The 18938-nt window shown below is 37.5% G+C and overlaps 1 protein-coding gene across 1 annotated transcript in view; it reads right to left on the bottom strand.

The window, feature by feature from the left end:
* Window positions 1-1323: 1323 nt before the first annotated feature.
* The window catches only part of LOC306882816 (calcium uptake protein 1, mitochondrial-like), a 69130-nt gene continuing 51515 nt past the window's right edge, over window positions 1324-18938 (bottom strand). Inside the window, exons 6-12 of the mRNA XM_079437729.1 lie at window positions 17553-17667; window positions 15704-15786; window positions 12379-12579; window positions 8557-8694; window positions 7035-7143; window positions 3642-3731; window positions 1324-2131 (exon numbers count right to left, since the gene is read on the bottom strand). Of these exons, the coding sequence (XP_079293855.1) occupies window positions 1968-2131; window positions 3642-3731; window positions 7035-7143; window positions 8557-8694; window positions 12379-12579; window positions 15704-15786; window positions 17553-17667 (900 nt within the window). The 3' untranslated portion in view covers window positions 1324-1967. The remainder of the gene's footprint in view (window positions 2132-3641; window positions 3732-7034; window positions 7144-8556; window positions 8695-12378; window positions 12580-15703; window positions 15787-17552; window positions 17668-18938) is intronic.

Genomic DNA, 18938 nt, shown 5'->3' with positions numbered 1-18938 from the left:
ATTTATGAAATCTTATAAAACAATATGCCAGGAGTAATAAGTTACCAGTCTACAGGTTTACTCTCTGAACTGTTATTTAAGTCCTTTAGGAATTGAAGCATGTTTTGAGTAGGCCTACCCGAGTAAGTTGTGAAGATCAGAGCCAAGTTTTATTAAAATGTATAAAAAAAATCTTACATTTACAACTGAGCAGTCAACAGATTGTCAAATGCATAGGATGTTGTAAAAGGGATAGGGTCAGTGTCTATGCTGATCATTTAAAAATGTACAAGGGACTTGATAATACAATAAGATTAACATGTAAGTGAACGGTGCATTATTATGCCATCCCAAAGAGGCACAAAATCACTTTCACAGACTTTTACATGAACTGTTCCCTCCTGGTGGAATGACCTGCCCAACTCAATCCAAGCAGCTGAGTCCTTAGCCATCTTCAAGAAAGAGCTAAAAACACATCTCTTCCGTCTTTATTTGACCCTCCGGAATTGTGCACTGAATTTAATGTGAATTAGTGCCGTTTAACTAATTTACAAACATTTTTATATGGTCAATATTATAGACTCTGTTAGTTTGATACCCAAATGCATGAATGAATTGAACCTTATTGTGAAGTGTTGCTTTTTCTGCGGTTAGATTATAGTATTCTCTCCAGACAAACAAGTGAAGGGACATACGGCCAAGAATGGTGACCCATACTCGGAATTCATGCTCTGCATGGGACAAATAACTCATGAAAAGTACCCAGAAGCCTGCTTAGATCTGTGGCTGATTGCATAAAAAGCTGTATGGAAAGATTTTACCAGTTATCTAATTTCTAGCCCTCTAAGTTTTCATTTTATGTAGTGTTTTCTGCTTTGTCAGTTATATAAAAACTTTGGTCTAATTTGAATCCGAAACGTACTAGTTCTTAAGACAACATAGTGGCTGTGTTTATGGCTCACTCGTGTTACTGGCTCCAAGTGAGGGGAAAAAAAGGCTTTAAGTTTTAAAGCTAAAGTTTTGCGGCCCTTTTTTTACATTTCTTTGGTTTAATTTTTCATTAAACACTTCATGAATGAATTGAGAGACGGCAGACTTCATTGTTTATCAGAGATCTGACAGATGGTGACTAGAAAAGTTTAATGTGATGATGAAAGAGCTCTTCTGTGCTAATGTAAGGACATACCCATGAGCCTGTTATTTATTCAGCAGGGAGCAAATGCTAATTCACCTCAGATAAATGTAATGCTGCCCAGGGGTGGATGTCTACAACGCTGCTCATACTGCAGCAAAGTCAAATTCAATTATATAATCCTTAAAATCACACACCTCACCTTCACCTTTAAGTGTCTATTTCAATTCTTTTTTATTCATTAATAAACATATGCAACCTACTGAAATAAGCTCTTTATCATTTCATGTTATTAAATAATGCATAAATACACAAGACTTCCGTACTGTAAAATGTTTTAATAGTATCATTCTTTCAGCATCACTCTTTTCAAAATATTAATGCAGCTTACAACAAAATGGATATTGCTTGTTATTGGATGCTAATAATTCTGTTCTGAAGTGGAGGCTGAGACACAGCAGGAGTGCAAAATAAGGAGCTTTTTGCTGATGAAGTGATGGGGAGTGTTTTAAAATCAAAGCTGAAAATCATATGAATTATCTGAGCAAGTCCTAACATTCATTTCAGACCAATGGCACTTGATGATGACCTCTCGCTGTTGTTTTTACATTCTAGTGTATATAGAATTGTGCATTCAACTCCAAAGCAGGCCGACAGCAAGAAATAAATACAAGACAGTGAGCTCTGTCTGGATGTTGAGTAGAGTTGCAGGAGGGCACAGAAGGGCCCGAGGATGAACTGTAGTCATCGTAGCATGCGTGTTATTAGATGTGCCTTCCAAAGGAGTTCATCCCTTAATGATTAATTATACTCCATATGGAGCGTAACATTAACGGACGGGCGGCCGTCTCAGCTGTTACTGCTGTTTCGGCATGGCAAAGTCCCATGCGGTGTCCTGGGCACACTTACACATGGCGCGCACCAGCCGGGTGAAACCCATATCCTTGGGCTTCTCCAGCCCACGCATCAGCCGCTGTTTCATGATGGCGATAAACTCCTTATTACTCAGCTCCCCATTTCCTAAAAAGAAGAGCAAATTAAATAGAGTAAGCATGAGAGAGAAATATGATGGGTAATTATCACCGTCAGTGCCGCCCAACTCCATATGCTTATCAACCCTCAGCAGAATTTCAAGTACTGATGCAGCAGGTCTGGTGCTGTGCTCATGCAACTGTACTTGTTAAAATACACCCATAAAAACAAACAAACAAAAAAACACTCATTTACAACATTTGTCGCATGCATGGAGAAAAAAAAGAGAAAAGATACAGAACCGGACTGAAAATATGTTGTTTAAAAATGCTTAAATAAAAAAATTAATTTAATTTAATGAATAAAACTTGCTTATATTCATGACTAAACAATTAACTGAAAATGTGGACCACTATTATTATCATTAACAAAAATAAAGACTAAAAAAAACAAATGAAATGGAAATAAAAATTAGAGTTACCAAAAACTAAAACGACAAATGTGCACAAAAATACGAATGAAAATTCAAAATGAAAAATCATTTAAGTTTTCATATTCTGAATGTGTGTCAAGACTGACTTTAGACTATCTGTATATTCAGTATAACAAAACGAAACAAAACCAGAACACAAAACAAAACAATAAAATTGAACAAAAACAACACCAAATCAAACAAAACAACATCAAACAAAACCATAACACACACAAAACAATAAAATTGAACAAAAACAACACCGAATCAAACAAAACAACATCAAACAAAACAACATCAAACAAAACCATAACACACACAAAACAAAACAAAAACACACACAAAACAAAACCATAACACGCACAAAACAATAAAATTAAACAAAAACAACACCAAATCAAACAAAACCATAACACACACAAAACAAAACCATAACACGCACAAAACAATAAAATTGAACAAAAACAACACCGAATCAAACAAAACAACATCAAACAAAACCATAACACACACAAAACAATAAAATTCAACAAAAACAACACCAAATCAAACAAAACAACATCAAACAAAACCATAACACACACAAAACAATAAAATTCAACAAAAACAACACCAAATCAAACAAAACAACATCAAACAAAACCATAACACACACAAAACAAAAACACACAAAACAAAACAAAAACACAAAACAAAACAAAACCATAACACACACAAAACAAAACACCCAATTACAGAAGCAGCAGCTGTCTGATTACAATTTCAATATCAAAACAAATGAAATAAAGTCGTGAAACATTCAAAACCTTAAAAAGCTACTATGATTACCAAAAAAAAAAAAAAAGTCTTAGGTTGCAAAATCATAAAGTTCTCAGTGTGCCCTCGATATTTAGTGATATGATGACTGATATAATCTGATCTGATGCTATACTTGAAATAAAGTCTTAAACCATGTTGTTTTATAATGCTGTGGTGATCTGCTATATTAGTACTAGCACTTAACAGTCCATCAGTGTATCAACCAGTGCCATCAGTCTCAAAAAATGATATTGTGCTCTCCAGATTCACACAGGGACACACACTCACCGTCACAGTCGAAGAGTGCAAACACCACGTCACACACGTGGTCAGACAGCTCTACCTTGGCCACGGTGCGGGCCACCTGCTTCATGGTGGCTGTGGAAAGAGTACAGAGATGAATGAGCTTCACCAACACTGTGTCTGAGCTTGATTACTGGATATGGTCTGGTGGGCTTGATCAATACTGCACATTCATTCCCTGCTGAGGACATCTCACAGATAGCACAAGAAAACTAAAACTAACTTAAAAATGAACATTTAGAAATGTTATTTCTATCTTTTACTGTAGTGTGTCAGTAGGAAATATCAGTTTACATTTCCAAACATTCATTTTGTCAATAATTGTAATAATCCAGAGATTTTTGTCTGATAACAGCCAGTGCTCCACACAGAGATCTGATCTGATCCTCATCCAGTCTGTCTGGAATCACATGAAGAAACAGAACAAACTGAGACCGACTCGATCCAGAAGAACTGTGGCAACGTCTCCAAGATGCTTCAAGATGCTAGGTGTAGGAACAAAATTACGGTTTATATTCTAAACAAAATACTCTTGTACAGTACCTTCAATTATCATCAATGACAACCTATTATTATGAACAATTCTGTTTATAATTATGAACATATGTTGCACATCTCTTGTAGCAAAAGAGTGAGAAAACTGCCTGATGGGAACATAAGAGGTCATTAGTGGTCACAGGAACAGGAAGGGTGATGGAGAAACCAGACAAGCCAAAAAGCATCCATCACAGTAAGTCTGACAGCGGCCGGCTTTGCAGACACAGCCTTGAAATCAGAATACAGACGAGAAAGAAAGCGATCCCAAAGATGACAAGCTGATAAAAAGCCTCTTTTGTCTTCATGAGGATCAGTGATTCAGAGTTTCTGGGTGTTATGGGCTAGAGATCAGAGAGACGGACAGAGAAATGAAAGAGAGACGGAGTTATCATCCTACGCCGAGAGGAATCAATCGTGAGATAAGGTCTGTGTGGAAGTGTGCGGATGTACGGAGGGCAGCCCTGATGTAGTGAAGAGCAAAGACGCAGTACTGGATCATTATTTTACCTCAGATCACCAACTGTCTCTAATAACTAATGATTTCGGACTTCTTTTGGAAGCCTGTCTGCACCTTCACACTCTATTGAGCCATTTGTGCAGCTTCTGGAACGATAAACAGGGTAAACGAAACCCTAGACTCATTCTGAAGCAGGTACCTAAACCATTTCTAGAGACCAGAATATATTACAGAGACTTGGGGTTGGATTTTTTATTTTTATTCATGTATTTATTTGTTTTTCTTCAACCAGCTGGCAATAGATCACAACAGTCAGGTTCTGGAGGTAAAAACTCCCGTAATTTTCTCCACAGGGAAACTGATTTTAAACAATAACTGATAAATAGACCTGTTGTGAGCTCTGAGGCTGCTATGTGCTTTGTTATGTGTGGATTGCTTTTGTTTTTATTTGTAATTGTGATTAATAGTGGAACTTGAGGTTTAAAAAAACAAAACAAAAAACACATTACCCATGATGCTGTGGTACAGTGAGTAAAGTGCACCAAAAGAGATCTTTAGCTCCGCATATAATCAAGCCGTCTACATACTGTATGCTTTCAAACTACTTTTTTTTTTATTTTTCTGATTTTTAAAATGCCTTTTTTGCTTCAAATCAAAGTTTTTACTAGGGATGGGCGATACCACTTATTTTGTTTTCGATACGATACCGATCATTTTAAAGGCCAGTATCGTCGATATCGATACCGATACCGATATTTCTAAATTACGAGATTTATTAAATTATTACTAAGAGTAAAATGGGTAATGATACCCACTTAACCCTATATTTGAAAAACATTTTAACATTCAATATGCCTTAATTGCAACTTATTAGGTTATGTTTTTGTTACTGTATATGGAAATCTGCAAATACTACAGTTGAAAATGGTCATGTTAGTAAAACCATGGTTCATTTTCATAAGGGACTGCCAGTGCTAGGCTGTTGCATGCATAAAAAAACAACCTTTTTATTCTGACAGTATATTATTTATTTTAACATTACAGAATAGATCAATATGAAATTTTAACGTTCAATTTAAATAAAAGTAATTGCACAAACTATGTAGGCTACAATTTCAATTTGTTTATTGTGAAATAGCAATTTTTATTTGAGTATCAATACTTTCGATACTCACATCAGTATCGATATATATATATATATATAGAGAGATACTTCAGGATCGATACGCCCATCCCTAGTTTTTACTGTTGTGATTTTCCTTCATTCTTTAACAAAGGCCTTTTTAAAATCTTTCTGGGAAAAATTATTCTGGAACTAGGACTGTTGAAAAAGTAGGCGGGCACTAATGCGCACTTTTACCAAGAACTAGGGATGTTCATTTTAACCGTTTAATCGTTAACCGACCGTATAGAATTTTGACCGATTATTACAATAAGTTAAACGGTTTAAAAAGTCATTTATTATTATTATTTTTTTTCAGTAGGCCTAATATATCAAAATATTTTAAAAGGTTTGCTGCATGGTTAAAATAGGCTATAAAAAAATGTTTTTAGAGAAAAAAACAAGTTACGTATAAGTCGCATTTTATTATTTCATTCAGAAATAGGCCTAAATGTTTAATCTTCACTTTTCTATAGTGGAAGAAAGTTGAGGCGCGTCGTCCATCTTTTTTTTACAGTCTATCGTAAACGGTTAATGAGCATCGGCCGTCGGTTAGGAGAAATAACCGAAATAAACATCCCTACCCAGAACACTGTAGCAATGCCATATCAACATGCAACTTAGATCATGGCAGTTAGCATTGCACGAGCAAACACCTCAAATTTTCTTTTTCTTCTTCAAAAACACTCTAAGTTGTCTCTGCACACAAGCTTTAAAGGTTGTAACCCTGCACAGAAATCTAATACAGGCTGGAGGACTGGAAAAGTGATTGTATTTAAACGAGAAGGACATCTAATGATACTTTAGAGACTTTCTGCATTGCCTGAATATGTCCAGGTATCAGAGAGAGAGGACCGTGTGAAGAGCCAGTGGGAGAGAAGATTGCTAAAGTACTGCTGGGAAGAGCGCCAGCTGCAGTGAAATGGGAAGCATCTGGCTGAGTGGCTCCGCTGCTGGTGGGAGTGAGCGAGAGGGAGGAGAACAGGAAGAGGTGATGCAAAATGGAGATTATGGCTGGGAATTCTTGCATTGCCAAGTTAGTCTTGTAGCAGACTCCGAGTCAGACAACGTGCCCACGAACTGCCCACTGACCCTCTGAAGTATATTATACACAAAACTGATTGCTTGACTGCAACACAACTTCAATATGCTTCCAAACTAAATGTTTACAAGGAATTGGCTGAGGGCTCATGTATTTGCTAGAGTGTCTGTACATCTGTACCTTTATCTATGGAGGCGCCTGCCATGTGGTAGAAACTCAATGCGGTGTCGACATCATTGACATTCTTGAGGAAGGTGAAGAAGTTCTCCACTTCTTCAAACGTGATGCCCTGTGAGAGAGAAATGGAGGATGCTAAAATTAACTGCATTACTAAAGCAAGTTCAACTCTTTTATGACACATCTGGTCATTCAGCTCGGTTAGTAAAGACCGTTGAGAGAGAGAAATGACATTAGCTCTAAAATAGAGCTGAGAAAACATGCTGTGTTTGCATAAAGCCTGAAAATATAGTTGTAATATCCTCTTAATAAGAGGATAAAATGACAGAACGAGGGACACATACACATAAAACAGCACTACATGTACTGCGAAACATTTCAGTGAGTATAAAGAGCCATTAAAACTCTGAATCCTGAAGATAAAAATCAGGCTATAATTTGTTACTTATCAAATTATCCATTTGACCTCCTGCTGATTCATTCACCTCTGTGATCATCTAAATGAACACTGTGGCATACAAGATTAACAAGAAACATTTAAAATGCTACTTCAGGTCAAAAAGGTTACTGACCCCTTCTGTATATTAAGGTCATATCATGACGAATCAAATTTTCCTTTTAAGCTATTAAGGGGTAGGGGGGCTCGAAGCATGATTTTAAATGTTAATTTAATTAGATGAGCTATTTTTAACTGTACATGCTGTGTTAAAAACACAAAGTCCACGGACTTTCAAAAAACATCACAAAGGATGACGCAACGCCTAAACACATCTGTCTGAATGCGTTTGGCCATAGTGGTGGTGATTTTAATGGGAGGAATGTAAAAATGCTTGTTTGAAAGAAATTGTTTCAGCAAGGATGCATTAAATTGATCAAAAAGTGAGAGTAAATACATTGTTATCAAAAATCAGTTTCAAATAAATGCTGTTGGTTTGAACGTCTATCAAAGAATCCTAAAAAAAAAAAAAAAAGTACTAAGCAGCACAATTCTTTTCAACATTAATAACAATAAGACATGCAGCAAATCAGCATATTAGAAGGATCATGTGAAACTGAAGAATGGAGTAATGAGGCTAAAAATTCAGCTTTGATCACAGAAATAAATTACATTTTACGGAAGTACATTTATAATGCACTTAAACAGAAAACACTTATTTTAAATCGTAAAAGTATTTCACAATGTTACTGTTTTACTGAATTTTTTATCAAAATGCAACCTTGGTGAGAAGAAGAGACTTCTTTCAAAAACATTAAATACATTTATCGACCCCAAACTTTTGGACGCTTATGTATGTGACTGATATTTTGGAAGCGTCGTTCACTTCTTTCAGCTCTCAAGAGTCATGACTTGGCTCTGGCCTGTCGTACCAGGTTAGGACGTGGGTTTAAGAGGGAACGGGAAAAGGAAGACGGAAAAGATCATCATATAAACAGTTATAGGAAAGAGTGAGGACTCACTGTGCTCTTCTAACAGTGACACCTCACAAACACACACACAACTTTTTCAGACTGGCAGATCTCCCACCTGAGCATCCTTGAACATCCTTTTGAGGTTCTTCTGCATCTGTTTGAGTTTGCGAGACTGAACTCCACTGTAGGCCAGCAACATTCCCCCAAACTGCTTCTCTGTGATCCTGCCATCCACTGGATCATTCCTCTCAAACTACACACACACACACACACACACAGAGAGAGAGAGAGAGAGAGAGAGAGAGAGATAGAGAGAGAGGGAGAAGGAATGCTGAATAATGGCCTCAGAAGTGAATCTTGTGCTCAGCTGGTCAATATCATTTACAATTCATGTTCAGCTGAATACTTAAGCGTGGGCACAGCTGTGCCAGGTCATAAAGGATCGGAGGATTTAAAGTATCTGGCAGCAAAAGTCGAACGGCTCTCTCTGGTTGGAATGCATTAAGGTTTTACCATTAATTTCATTTCAAATGAAAATTCAGCAATTACCTAACTCAACCATTGTGAACGCGTCAGGTTTGAAACATAAACTGCCATTGAAAGCCAGGGTGGGAAACTATTATGAACTTCAATCTGTGTCAGTTTCTCATTCAAAGCTCTCAGCTTCAGATGCACTTTCATAGTGATCTTATTTATAGATTTTGCATAGATGTGCTGGTTGCACTAAGCTCTTGAGTAATTATTAAGCAAAAATAACAAATAAGATCCACTGTTTTAATAATGATGTTTTGATTTGTACATCAAGGTCCAGTTGCATAAACACCATGTCACATGTTAAGACTGTGTTTGACTAGTTAGCAGTTAACCAAGTAAAGCATAAAGCAGTTTATGCAACCGCCCACAGGTCTGGAGCACTTTTTAACTTCAAAATTAAATCTGAAATTTAAACAATAACATTACAATTAGTCCAAAATATGATTGAAATAGCAATTTTAAAATTAAAATTCACCTATTTTCTAAATGCATGCACATTTTTAAACAAAACCTCATAACTCTTCCAGTGAAATGACAGTTTTCTCTTATAAATGTGAGTATGATGGGTTTCAAAGCTGCAGCAGTTTGTAAGTGAATATATATCAGCAGCAGGATCACGTTTGTTTTATGATTTCACCAGAACAGGTAACACACGCCACAGAAAAGTAAAAAGATTAGAGCGTGAGTCTGAGAGAGAAAACATCACTATCACTTTCTGCAGCTGATAACAGCCACATTAAACACTCAGCAAATCATTAGAAATGATACACTCCAACCCCGAATCAGCACTTATCACAACAGACACGAGCACAAGAATTGCATTATATACACCCCTACTACAAGCTGATTCATAAAGTGGTGCGATTAAAAATGCCAAAAATGGTAAATGACATTTCAGGGGATTTTTTGACACCTTTTGTGTCCCACAGAGTTAAGAAAAAGTTATACAGGTTTGAATAAATGACAGAATTTTCATTTTTGGGGTGAGCTATTTCTTTAAAAGGGACACACTGATCTGGTCTAAACACTTTTTCCTTCATTATTAGTGATTGTCAGGACTGCGAGACTGTAAAGGCTCATCTCTGCTGTCTGTAATCTCAGGTTTAGAAGCTCAGTCCACTGAAATGAGACTGTCCTGTGGGTGGGAGCTGTTAACAGATAGAAGGTGGGTGAGATTGAGGAATATCTGACAAAACAGAGAGCTGCAGCCTCAGCACATCTCCAAGAGCAGATAAAGAGAGAGACAGACAGAGATCTACAGGCGTCTGTGACAGGGGCTGCCCAAAGCACTGACACTCTGTCAGACCCCGAGGAGGTTACATTACATCCAGTGTCACTCACTCCACACTGCTGCAAATGGCTTTTTTTCTACACTTTTTGCAAACCAAGTTGTTTTGGACATGTACCACAGTAGTGCTATATGTTTTTTCAATGACATCTAAAGAGCAGGATGTCAAATGATAATGGATTATTAATTATTATAATTCAGTTTAGTGCTGGTACACTTTTTTCAACATTTTCCCTACAATATTTATTCAAAATTCACAAAAGCTGTGCAAAAGTTTCAGGCTATTTTTATTTTCACCCCAAAAAAGAAAAAAGGTATTATTATTATTATAGTATAGTTATTTCTATCTTTTGCTATAGTGTAGGAAATATCAATTTATATTTATTTTGCCATTAATTGTAATAATCCAGTGAGGCTGTATGCAGTCTGACACCAGTCTGTGCTCCACAGAGAGATTTGATCTCATAATCATCCAGTCTGTCTGCGATTACATGAAGAAATAGAACTAACTGAGACAGTTACAACAATGTAGTGCTGTCAAACGATTAATCGCATCCAAAATAAGAGTTTTTGTTTTTATTATATATTTGTGTACTGTGAATATTTATTATGCATGTATAAATACACACATATTTTGAATAAATTACATAAATACATTTATATTCATATAAGTTATATATATAAATATACTTCATTTATAAACATAACATATTTTTCTTAAATATATACATGCATGTTTGTGTATTTTTATATACATAATATATGTGTGTGTACTATGCATATTTATTATGTAAGCAAAAACTTTCAAGATTAATCGTTTGGAAGCACTACACAAATTACTCACAGACCTGTTAGTGGGTAACACACACACACACTCACTCACACACACACACACACACACACACACACACACACACACACACACACACACACACACACACATGTTGGTTTTGCTATATTTGAGAGGACTCTCATAGGCGTAATGGTTTTTATACTGAACAAACTGTATATGCTATTGCCCTACACCTACCCTACACCTAAACTTAGCCCTCACAGGAGACTTTGTGCATTTTTACATTTTAAGATAAACTTCATTTAGTATTTTTAATAATTTATTTCCCTTGTGAGGACCGGCCAAATGTCCTCACAAAGTCAAAAATCTCAGGCTTTACTATCCTTGTGGGGACATCTGGTCCTCACAAGTATAGCTAAACACGTACACACTCACACACACACACACACACACTCACACACTCACACACTCACACACTCACACACTCACACACTCACACACACACACACACACACACACACACACACACACACACACACACACACTCACACTCACACTCACACTCACACTCACACTCACACACACACACTCACACTCACACTCACACTCACACACACACACACGTATGTATATGGATAGACAGATAGATAATAGTAATAATAGATAGATAGATAAAAAATAATGTTATAAATAGGTTTTATTTAGCAATTTAATTCTATTAACCATTATTTGGTGTGACCAGCCTTTGGATAGATTTTCAGGTAGCTTTTAGGAAGGTTTTTTTCAAGTGCACTGGAGACATTGCATATATCTGTCAGTCTGTCTGTCTTTAAATAATGATAAAAAAGATGATAATAATAATAATAAGTGTTTCTTGAACAGCAAATCAGCATTTCTGAATGATCATGTGACACTGAAGACTGGAGAAATGATGCTGAAAATTTAGCTTAAATTACATTTTAAAATATATTAAAAAAGAAAAGCAGTTATTTTAATAGTAAAAAATATCCCACAATATTCCTGCTTTTGCACAAGGTGACACAAGAGGAAATTAACACTTCTTATCTAGACCCTTTTATCACTACCTTTGGATATCTTGTGAGTATTGTTTCTTCTTATAACACTGAATTAGGTTTAATGCCTCCTTATTCCACACAGAATATTGCGTGCTGTCCTGGAAGGGAGGCTGCAGTAGTAAATTATGCATGAGTCTGCGCTTCCATTGGTGACATTGGCTGACAACTTTCAACCTCAATTTATTTCTCTGTCATCTCTCATATGTAATCTACACTTCTCCATCTTCCCCGACTTCTGTGCCGTACCTCAAGCTTTAGCACATCGTGCTGTAATTTCCTCTGGAACTCCAGGAAACTGCCGATGGTGAGCTTGCCCTTCAGGTCGGCCCCGAAGAAGTAGGTGGTGAGGGCTGAACTGCAGCCTCCTGTTTTCAGAGTGTTTCCTGTGGTGGAGCGATCTCTGTGTCTCATGCCCATACTGGTCTGAGAACGAATGATACTCTGAACCTGGACAAACAGAAATAATAACTCATGTAAATAACAAAAGTAACAAAATGCATTCGAGGGAGGAGGAATCTCCTTTAAGACCTGGACGATATGTTGACTGCCAGACAACACCAGAATACACTCCACACCGAACATCAGCAGAGAGAAAACAGAGAGAGATGCAGCCAATTCCAAAAGAGAAGGAGAGGCAGGGGGAGGAGGAGGAAGAGAAGAAGGACAAGGTGAATGAGGATGAAGAGAAGACAAAGAAAAAGAAGGAAAAAGAAGAAAGAGGAGGAGGAGGAGAAGAAGAGTCAGAAAAGAGAAGTAGGTTGAGGAAACGAAGGAGGAAGAGAAGAGGAGGAACATAATTAGGAGGAGGAAGAGAAGAAGGACAAGGTGAATGAGGATGAAGAGAAGACAAAGAAAAAGAAGGAAAAAGAAGAAAGAGGAGGAGGAGGAGGAGGAGAAGGATGAGAAGAAGAGTCAGAAAAGAGAAGGAGGTTGAGGAAACGAAGGAGGAAGAGAAGAGGAGGAACATAATTAGGAGGAGGAAGAGAAGAAGGACAAGGTGAATGAGGATGAAGAGAAGACAAAGAAAAAGAAGGAAAAAGAAGAAAGAGGAGGAGGAGGAGGAGGAGGAGGAGAAGGATGAGAAGAAGAGTCAGAAAAGAGAAGGAGGTTGAGGAAACGAAGGAGGAAGAGAAGAGGAGGAAAAGGTGGAGGAGAAAACGAGTATGATGATAAAAAAAGGAGAAGAGGAGGTTAAGAAGATAGGGGAGGAAGAGAAAGCGAAGGAACATAATTAGGAGGAGGAAGAGAAGAAGGACAAGGTGAATGAGGATGAAGAGAAGACAAAGAAAAAGAAGGAAAAAGAAGAAAGAGGCTGAGAAGGAGGAAGAGGATGAGAAGAAGGACAAGGAGGATAAGGATGAAGGGAAGACAGAAAAAGAAGAACAAGAAGAAAGAAGGGGATGAGAAGGAAGAGGAGAAGGATGAGAAGAGTCAGAAAACAGAAGGAGGAGGTTGAGGAAACCAAAGGAGGAAGAGAAGAGGAGGAGGAGGAACAGCAGCAGAAGGAAGAAGAGGATGAGAAGAAAAGGAGTATGAGGATAAAAAAGGGAGAAGAGGAGGTTAAGAAGATAGGGGAGGAAGAGAAAGCGAAGGAACATAATTAGGAGGAGGAAGAGGAGTAAAAGTAGAAAAGGAGGAGAAGGGGGAAGAACGAGGAGAAGGAATAGGAAGAATAAGGTGAAGAATGAGGATGAGGAGAATAGAAGAAGAATAAGAACAAGGAGAAAAAGGATGAGGAATAATATTAGGAGGAAGGAGGGAAGTAGGAGGAGGAAGAAGAGGGAGAAATTAAGGAAGAGGGAGAAGAAGATGGATTGGTAGGAGGAAACGAAGAAGGAACATGTGGATATGGACAAGAAGAAGCCCTCTGTGCTCCTTACTGTACTGGTCGAGGAGCCTCCCCATGCTCCACGAGGATAGAAGAAGAAGAATGAGGGTTAAGAGGACGACAGAGAAAAGAAGTTCCTCTCTTCTTCAGAAGCCTCATTCTTTATTTCTAAACGTATTATTTATCAATCACTGATGAACACTCAACTTAAGCTGAACTCCACAGAAAAGAGAAGAGAGCTCTGGGAGGAATTCAAGGACTCTTTTCAGGGTGAAGGTGTAAATGTTCAGGTGTCCAGGGACCGGTGGAGGTTCAGAAGGAACTAGGACACTGTCTGGGATATCAAGCGTCTTTAGCTCCTGAAGCACTCTGGGAATAAGGGCAGTGTGCTGTTTGTTGTATGTGCAGTTCTGGACAAAGGCAACTAAAGATAACTATCAATAAATGAATGCATAATATACTGCTGCGTAATCAATCATTCCAAGAGGGCTGAAATGCTGCTAAAGATTAAGCATTTTTTGACCGATAAATTTCCTTAATAGAGTCTAAGTGTAGCATTTTAAAAGATTGATGTTATGAGAGGGAGTAAAATTTGTTTCCTAAAACAAATAGCTCTAACCTTAAATTCTTCAATGGGACGATCTGTGATAAACCCGTGCCTGTGACCGCACATTCTATTAATACGCAACTTATTGGCAACGCTTATATTAGGTTAATGAGCTCAATTGTTTAAATAATGCATTTTAATAATCAAACAGCAGTTATCTATCAGTCATCAGTCAGATTGTGAAAAGTGGTTGTTAAATAATCAATAAGAGAGTGAAGAATTCATCACATAAAGGAAAGTCATTTTAGAGGTGGAACTAAATTTGTTTTGTTTTTTTTGGAGTATGCACTAATCGTACATATTGTAAAAAGTCTATGAACATACAATAACAAAGTACATAGGGTCACATGATTTCATGTTGACTTTGAAGGTGAAACCAAAGATTATGCCAATGACACTTAATAATGTGGTTTCAACAGAACTTAAAAAATATCTTATTTCAGAAGCAACTCATTTTTCACTTTTTTCACTTAAATTTCCATTTCTAACTAATCTTCTTAAATCCCGGGCCAACAAACAGGCAATGTACTAAGCTCTGACCCTTTGCATCAGTCGTGGTTTGAATGTTGCCTTCTCGAGTTGTCTCAGCTGGAGATCCATGTCCACAGACAAGAGCAATAAATATATTCCCTTTGATGTGGCGATTATATTTGCATGGATGAGCACATACTGTGTGTTTACCAACAGCCACTGCATATACCCAGAATGCTTTGGGAAAGAGAAAGACCTGATACTACCAGGTGAATGACTCACAGTGACTTTGCAAATGAAAGGCAAATGTAGCCTGAGGGCCAAACGTAAGCTACACAAACAGCAAGTTTTTTGCAAAAACACCTTTGGCTACAATAATGGTTGTACCTTTAGGTGCAGTAACAGCTTGTCAGTGGGGTAGTACACAGTAAAAGGGACAACTTTGTACCCTTTATCTACCCCTAAATAGTATTAGTACCTTAGAATAGTGATATATACCCTCAAGGTACTACTATGACCCTTTTAGGAATAATAAGGTACAAAGATGTCCCTTTGAGGATACTGCCCCGGTCACAAGCTGATGTACCCCTCAAGGAACAATTTTCTTACAGTGTACTAATGAAATGTGTTCATCTGCACCTTTCAAGGTCTTTGTGTTCACCTACTTGCTCAAACTCCTCAAGGTCGACCTCCCCGTCTCCGTTCAAGTCAAACATCTTGAAGGCGATTTCAAAGTTCCTCTGAGGAGCTGCAAAGGGACAAAACATAGTTTGCACCCCAAAGATATGACACCATTTACTTTCACTAACACATAGACGCTATTTCTGCAACAGTTTAAAAAAAAAAACTTAAAAAATGTTACACAATGTGACAAAAATTTGTTTTACTTACATTTTTTATGGTTCTTCTGTAATTCTGTGGTGCTAATTATTATTGTAATATATATTTTCACGAAGCGTCAATATTTTGGTAGATATTTAGGTACATTTTTGTACTAATTGTGCATATTTTGCTTTTGCAAGGATGGGAACATTCTAGAAATTCCTGTAACATTCTGGAATAAGCAAGTGCTTTCTGGAACATTGTCATAAAAGACAAAAATCATCCAACATACACTTCTGACGTTTGTGGACGACTCACTTTTGGTAACTGTTTATGTTAAACTGTTGTTAATGATACACAAAAAGTAATGCGATTTTATTATTTATGACATTTTAAAAAGGAATATTAAAAATAAAAGCAAAACAAAACTTCTATAAAAATTTGTTTTCTGTTAAAAACATTTCTACTCATATCAAGTAAAGATTCAGTTATATCAGTGGCCTAATAAAAGCTCTTTACTTCGAGGTTTTCCACCATTATGGTGGCAGCCATGTTGAAATCACATGACCCAATACTGCTCACTTTATCTTCATAACCCCCTTATTATCATAAACTTCTAGTTGCGGAATAAACTACCAGGTGATAAATAGTCTGCGAATAAAGTAAATTCTATAATGGCATCAGTAATCGCAAACATTTGCTTTTGCATGATGCTTCATCCACACCAGTAGGTGTCAGTATTAAGTCAGACAACACTATCATAATAGCCAGCAAAACAAAAAGAAATACACGTCGGCGCCTAGTGCAGAGGTCCCCAACCACCGGGTCGCGACCCACTTGTGGAAGAATTCTGGGGAAGCGAGAACGTTCTGGGAAAATGTGTATAGATATGACGCGCTGTTATTTATTGTGCGTAAATGATTTTTCTAATTATTCTGTATTTTCGTTGAATGCGATTGATATGGAGTAGCAATTTGACGATTTCATGTTAAATTAGTAAATAAAAGATTGCTCTGATCTGTCATATAGGCTGTTAGGGTTTAAACGGATCGCAGTTGATTCCGTGATATACGGACCAGCGCACACAAGAATAGAGACGTGTTTCAGAAACGCAGCATACTGATTTGATTCCACTTTCATGTATCCCTGTGTTTAAGATACCTGTGCATGGGGGGTTAGCGGTTATATCGCAATACTAAAAATATTTTGTTTTAAACCATGAAGGCGAGCCGATGGATATCACATAAGCAACGTGCAAACTTTGCGCAATAGTTCTGCCGGTGAACGTCTTAACTTCTGTCATACAGAAAGTGAAAGTAAAAAAACTGACGGAGTTTTCTAATGCTGCATTAACAGCGCATATTCTCTCAGAGACGACAAGAGACGAATCTACTTCAACATGTGCTGATAGCAGTATAAATGAATAGACCTGTTTTAAAGACCCCATCCACAACACACCCATTCACCCCCACCCCCAGGTCTACAAGATTTTTATTGAAGCAGTGAGCAGTGTGTCGCCATATAACGCCATTGCGTTACAGGCGTCCCGAGTTCGAATCCCGACCCCCCCCCCACACACACACACACACACTTCTCTTCTGTATATATATATATATATATATATATATATATATATATATATATATATATATATATATAAATAAATAAATAAAGGAAATACACAACACTTACTGGAAAGGACAGTTGTGAGGAAGATGTAGTCAGAGAAAGAGATGAGTCCACACTCCCCCAGTGTGTAGAAAATGCTGTCCTCGTCGGCAAACCTCTCTCTGTCCTGAGAGATCTTCTACAGGCGCCCACAGAGAAAGAGAGGAGAGAGAGTCAGCAATGCGTCTGCTGAACACCATATGGAGCATCTGAGTCCTGTTTAAGAGCTGAGCTCCACAGAGTCTGAACAGAGCAGCACAGATAAGGGAACTAGCATGCTAACACTGACACAGCACAGTAGAATCATGCAAGTGATGCAGAGTCATACAAAGACACAAGCAAAAATAAAACATCATGAAAAGTCACTGTCAAAACAGACATTTCATAAGCGTCACTTATAGATCAAAACATTTTTTTCAAAACCAAGAGCTGCCTACCTAGACAGCATTTTTGGTCATAATAGATGCATTTAAATCAGAAAGGTTGTCAGAGCTTTCATTAGATTTTCAGAATCATATGCGTGTTTGAATCAAGTGAGTTGACTACCTTAACTGCAGTTCTTAACATATAGGTGAACACCTAAATAGCATGTGATAAGGTGCCTAATATGATGATCAAGAATGCTGTCCAGGTACAGGCAGCTTACTATGCTTCTGAGATATGTCCATATTGAACAACATAGTAAGTGCTACAATCACTGACTTCGCTTCACAAATCGCAAGATCACACTGTATTTGACATTTCTGAAGTATTTTATGAGCATGACCGAAGGTGACTCCACACAGTGGTGTGAACACAGTTTTCTACCTGTTTTTGGCATAGAAAGACAGAAAGAATCAGAATTCCTCAAGTGTGGAAGTACACACATATACACACACACACATACACACACACACACACAAATAGCATGCCAGAGCTCAGTTTCTGCCGATGTATCATGTTACCTCTGTCTGGGGTGGATCCCATCAGTGAGTAAAGGGGAAGAAAGAACGGATTAAAACAACCTGACCATTGAGTAGACAAGCAGGCCCACCACACACCATAAGTGTATAAAAACACACCATTGCAAACACCCAAATCCAGCCCTTTTCACGTCATGCTAACACACAAAAACACATTTATGCAGCATACTTCCCACTGAACACACAAACCCTTTGTGACGACATGATACAAGCCGATAACACACGATACATGCTTCCATCTTCACTTTAGCATCAGAAGATCAAACTCGGGAAATAAGATTTCCCACTGAAACGCTTCTATTACTTCAGGTCTGAACAAACCTCTAACCCTAATTATTGCACATCTATGAAATACTCATTTCTGAACATCATTCTGCAAATCAAATACTTTGGAATAATGAACCTTTAACCCAGGCAACTTTCGTTCATAGGTGTGCTAGTTTCATGT

Source organism: Barbus barbus (genome assembly GCF_936440315.1).
Source record: "Barbus barbus genome assembly, chromosome: 16".
Taxonomy (NCBI): Eukaryota; Metazoa; Chordata; class Actinopteri; order Cypriniformes; family Cyprinidae; genus Barbus; species Barbus barbus.
This window is presented reverse-complemented; position numbering and strand designations above follow the sequence as displayed.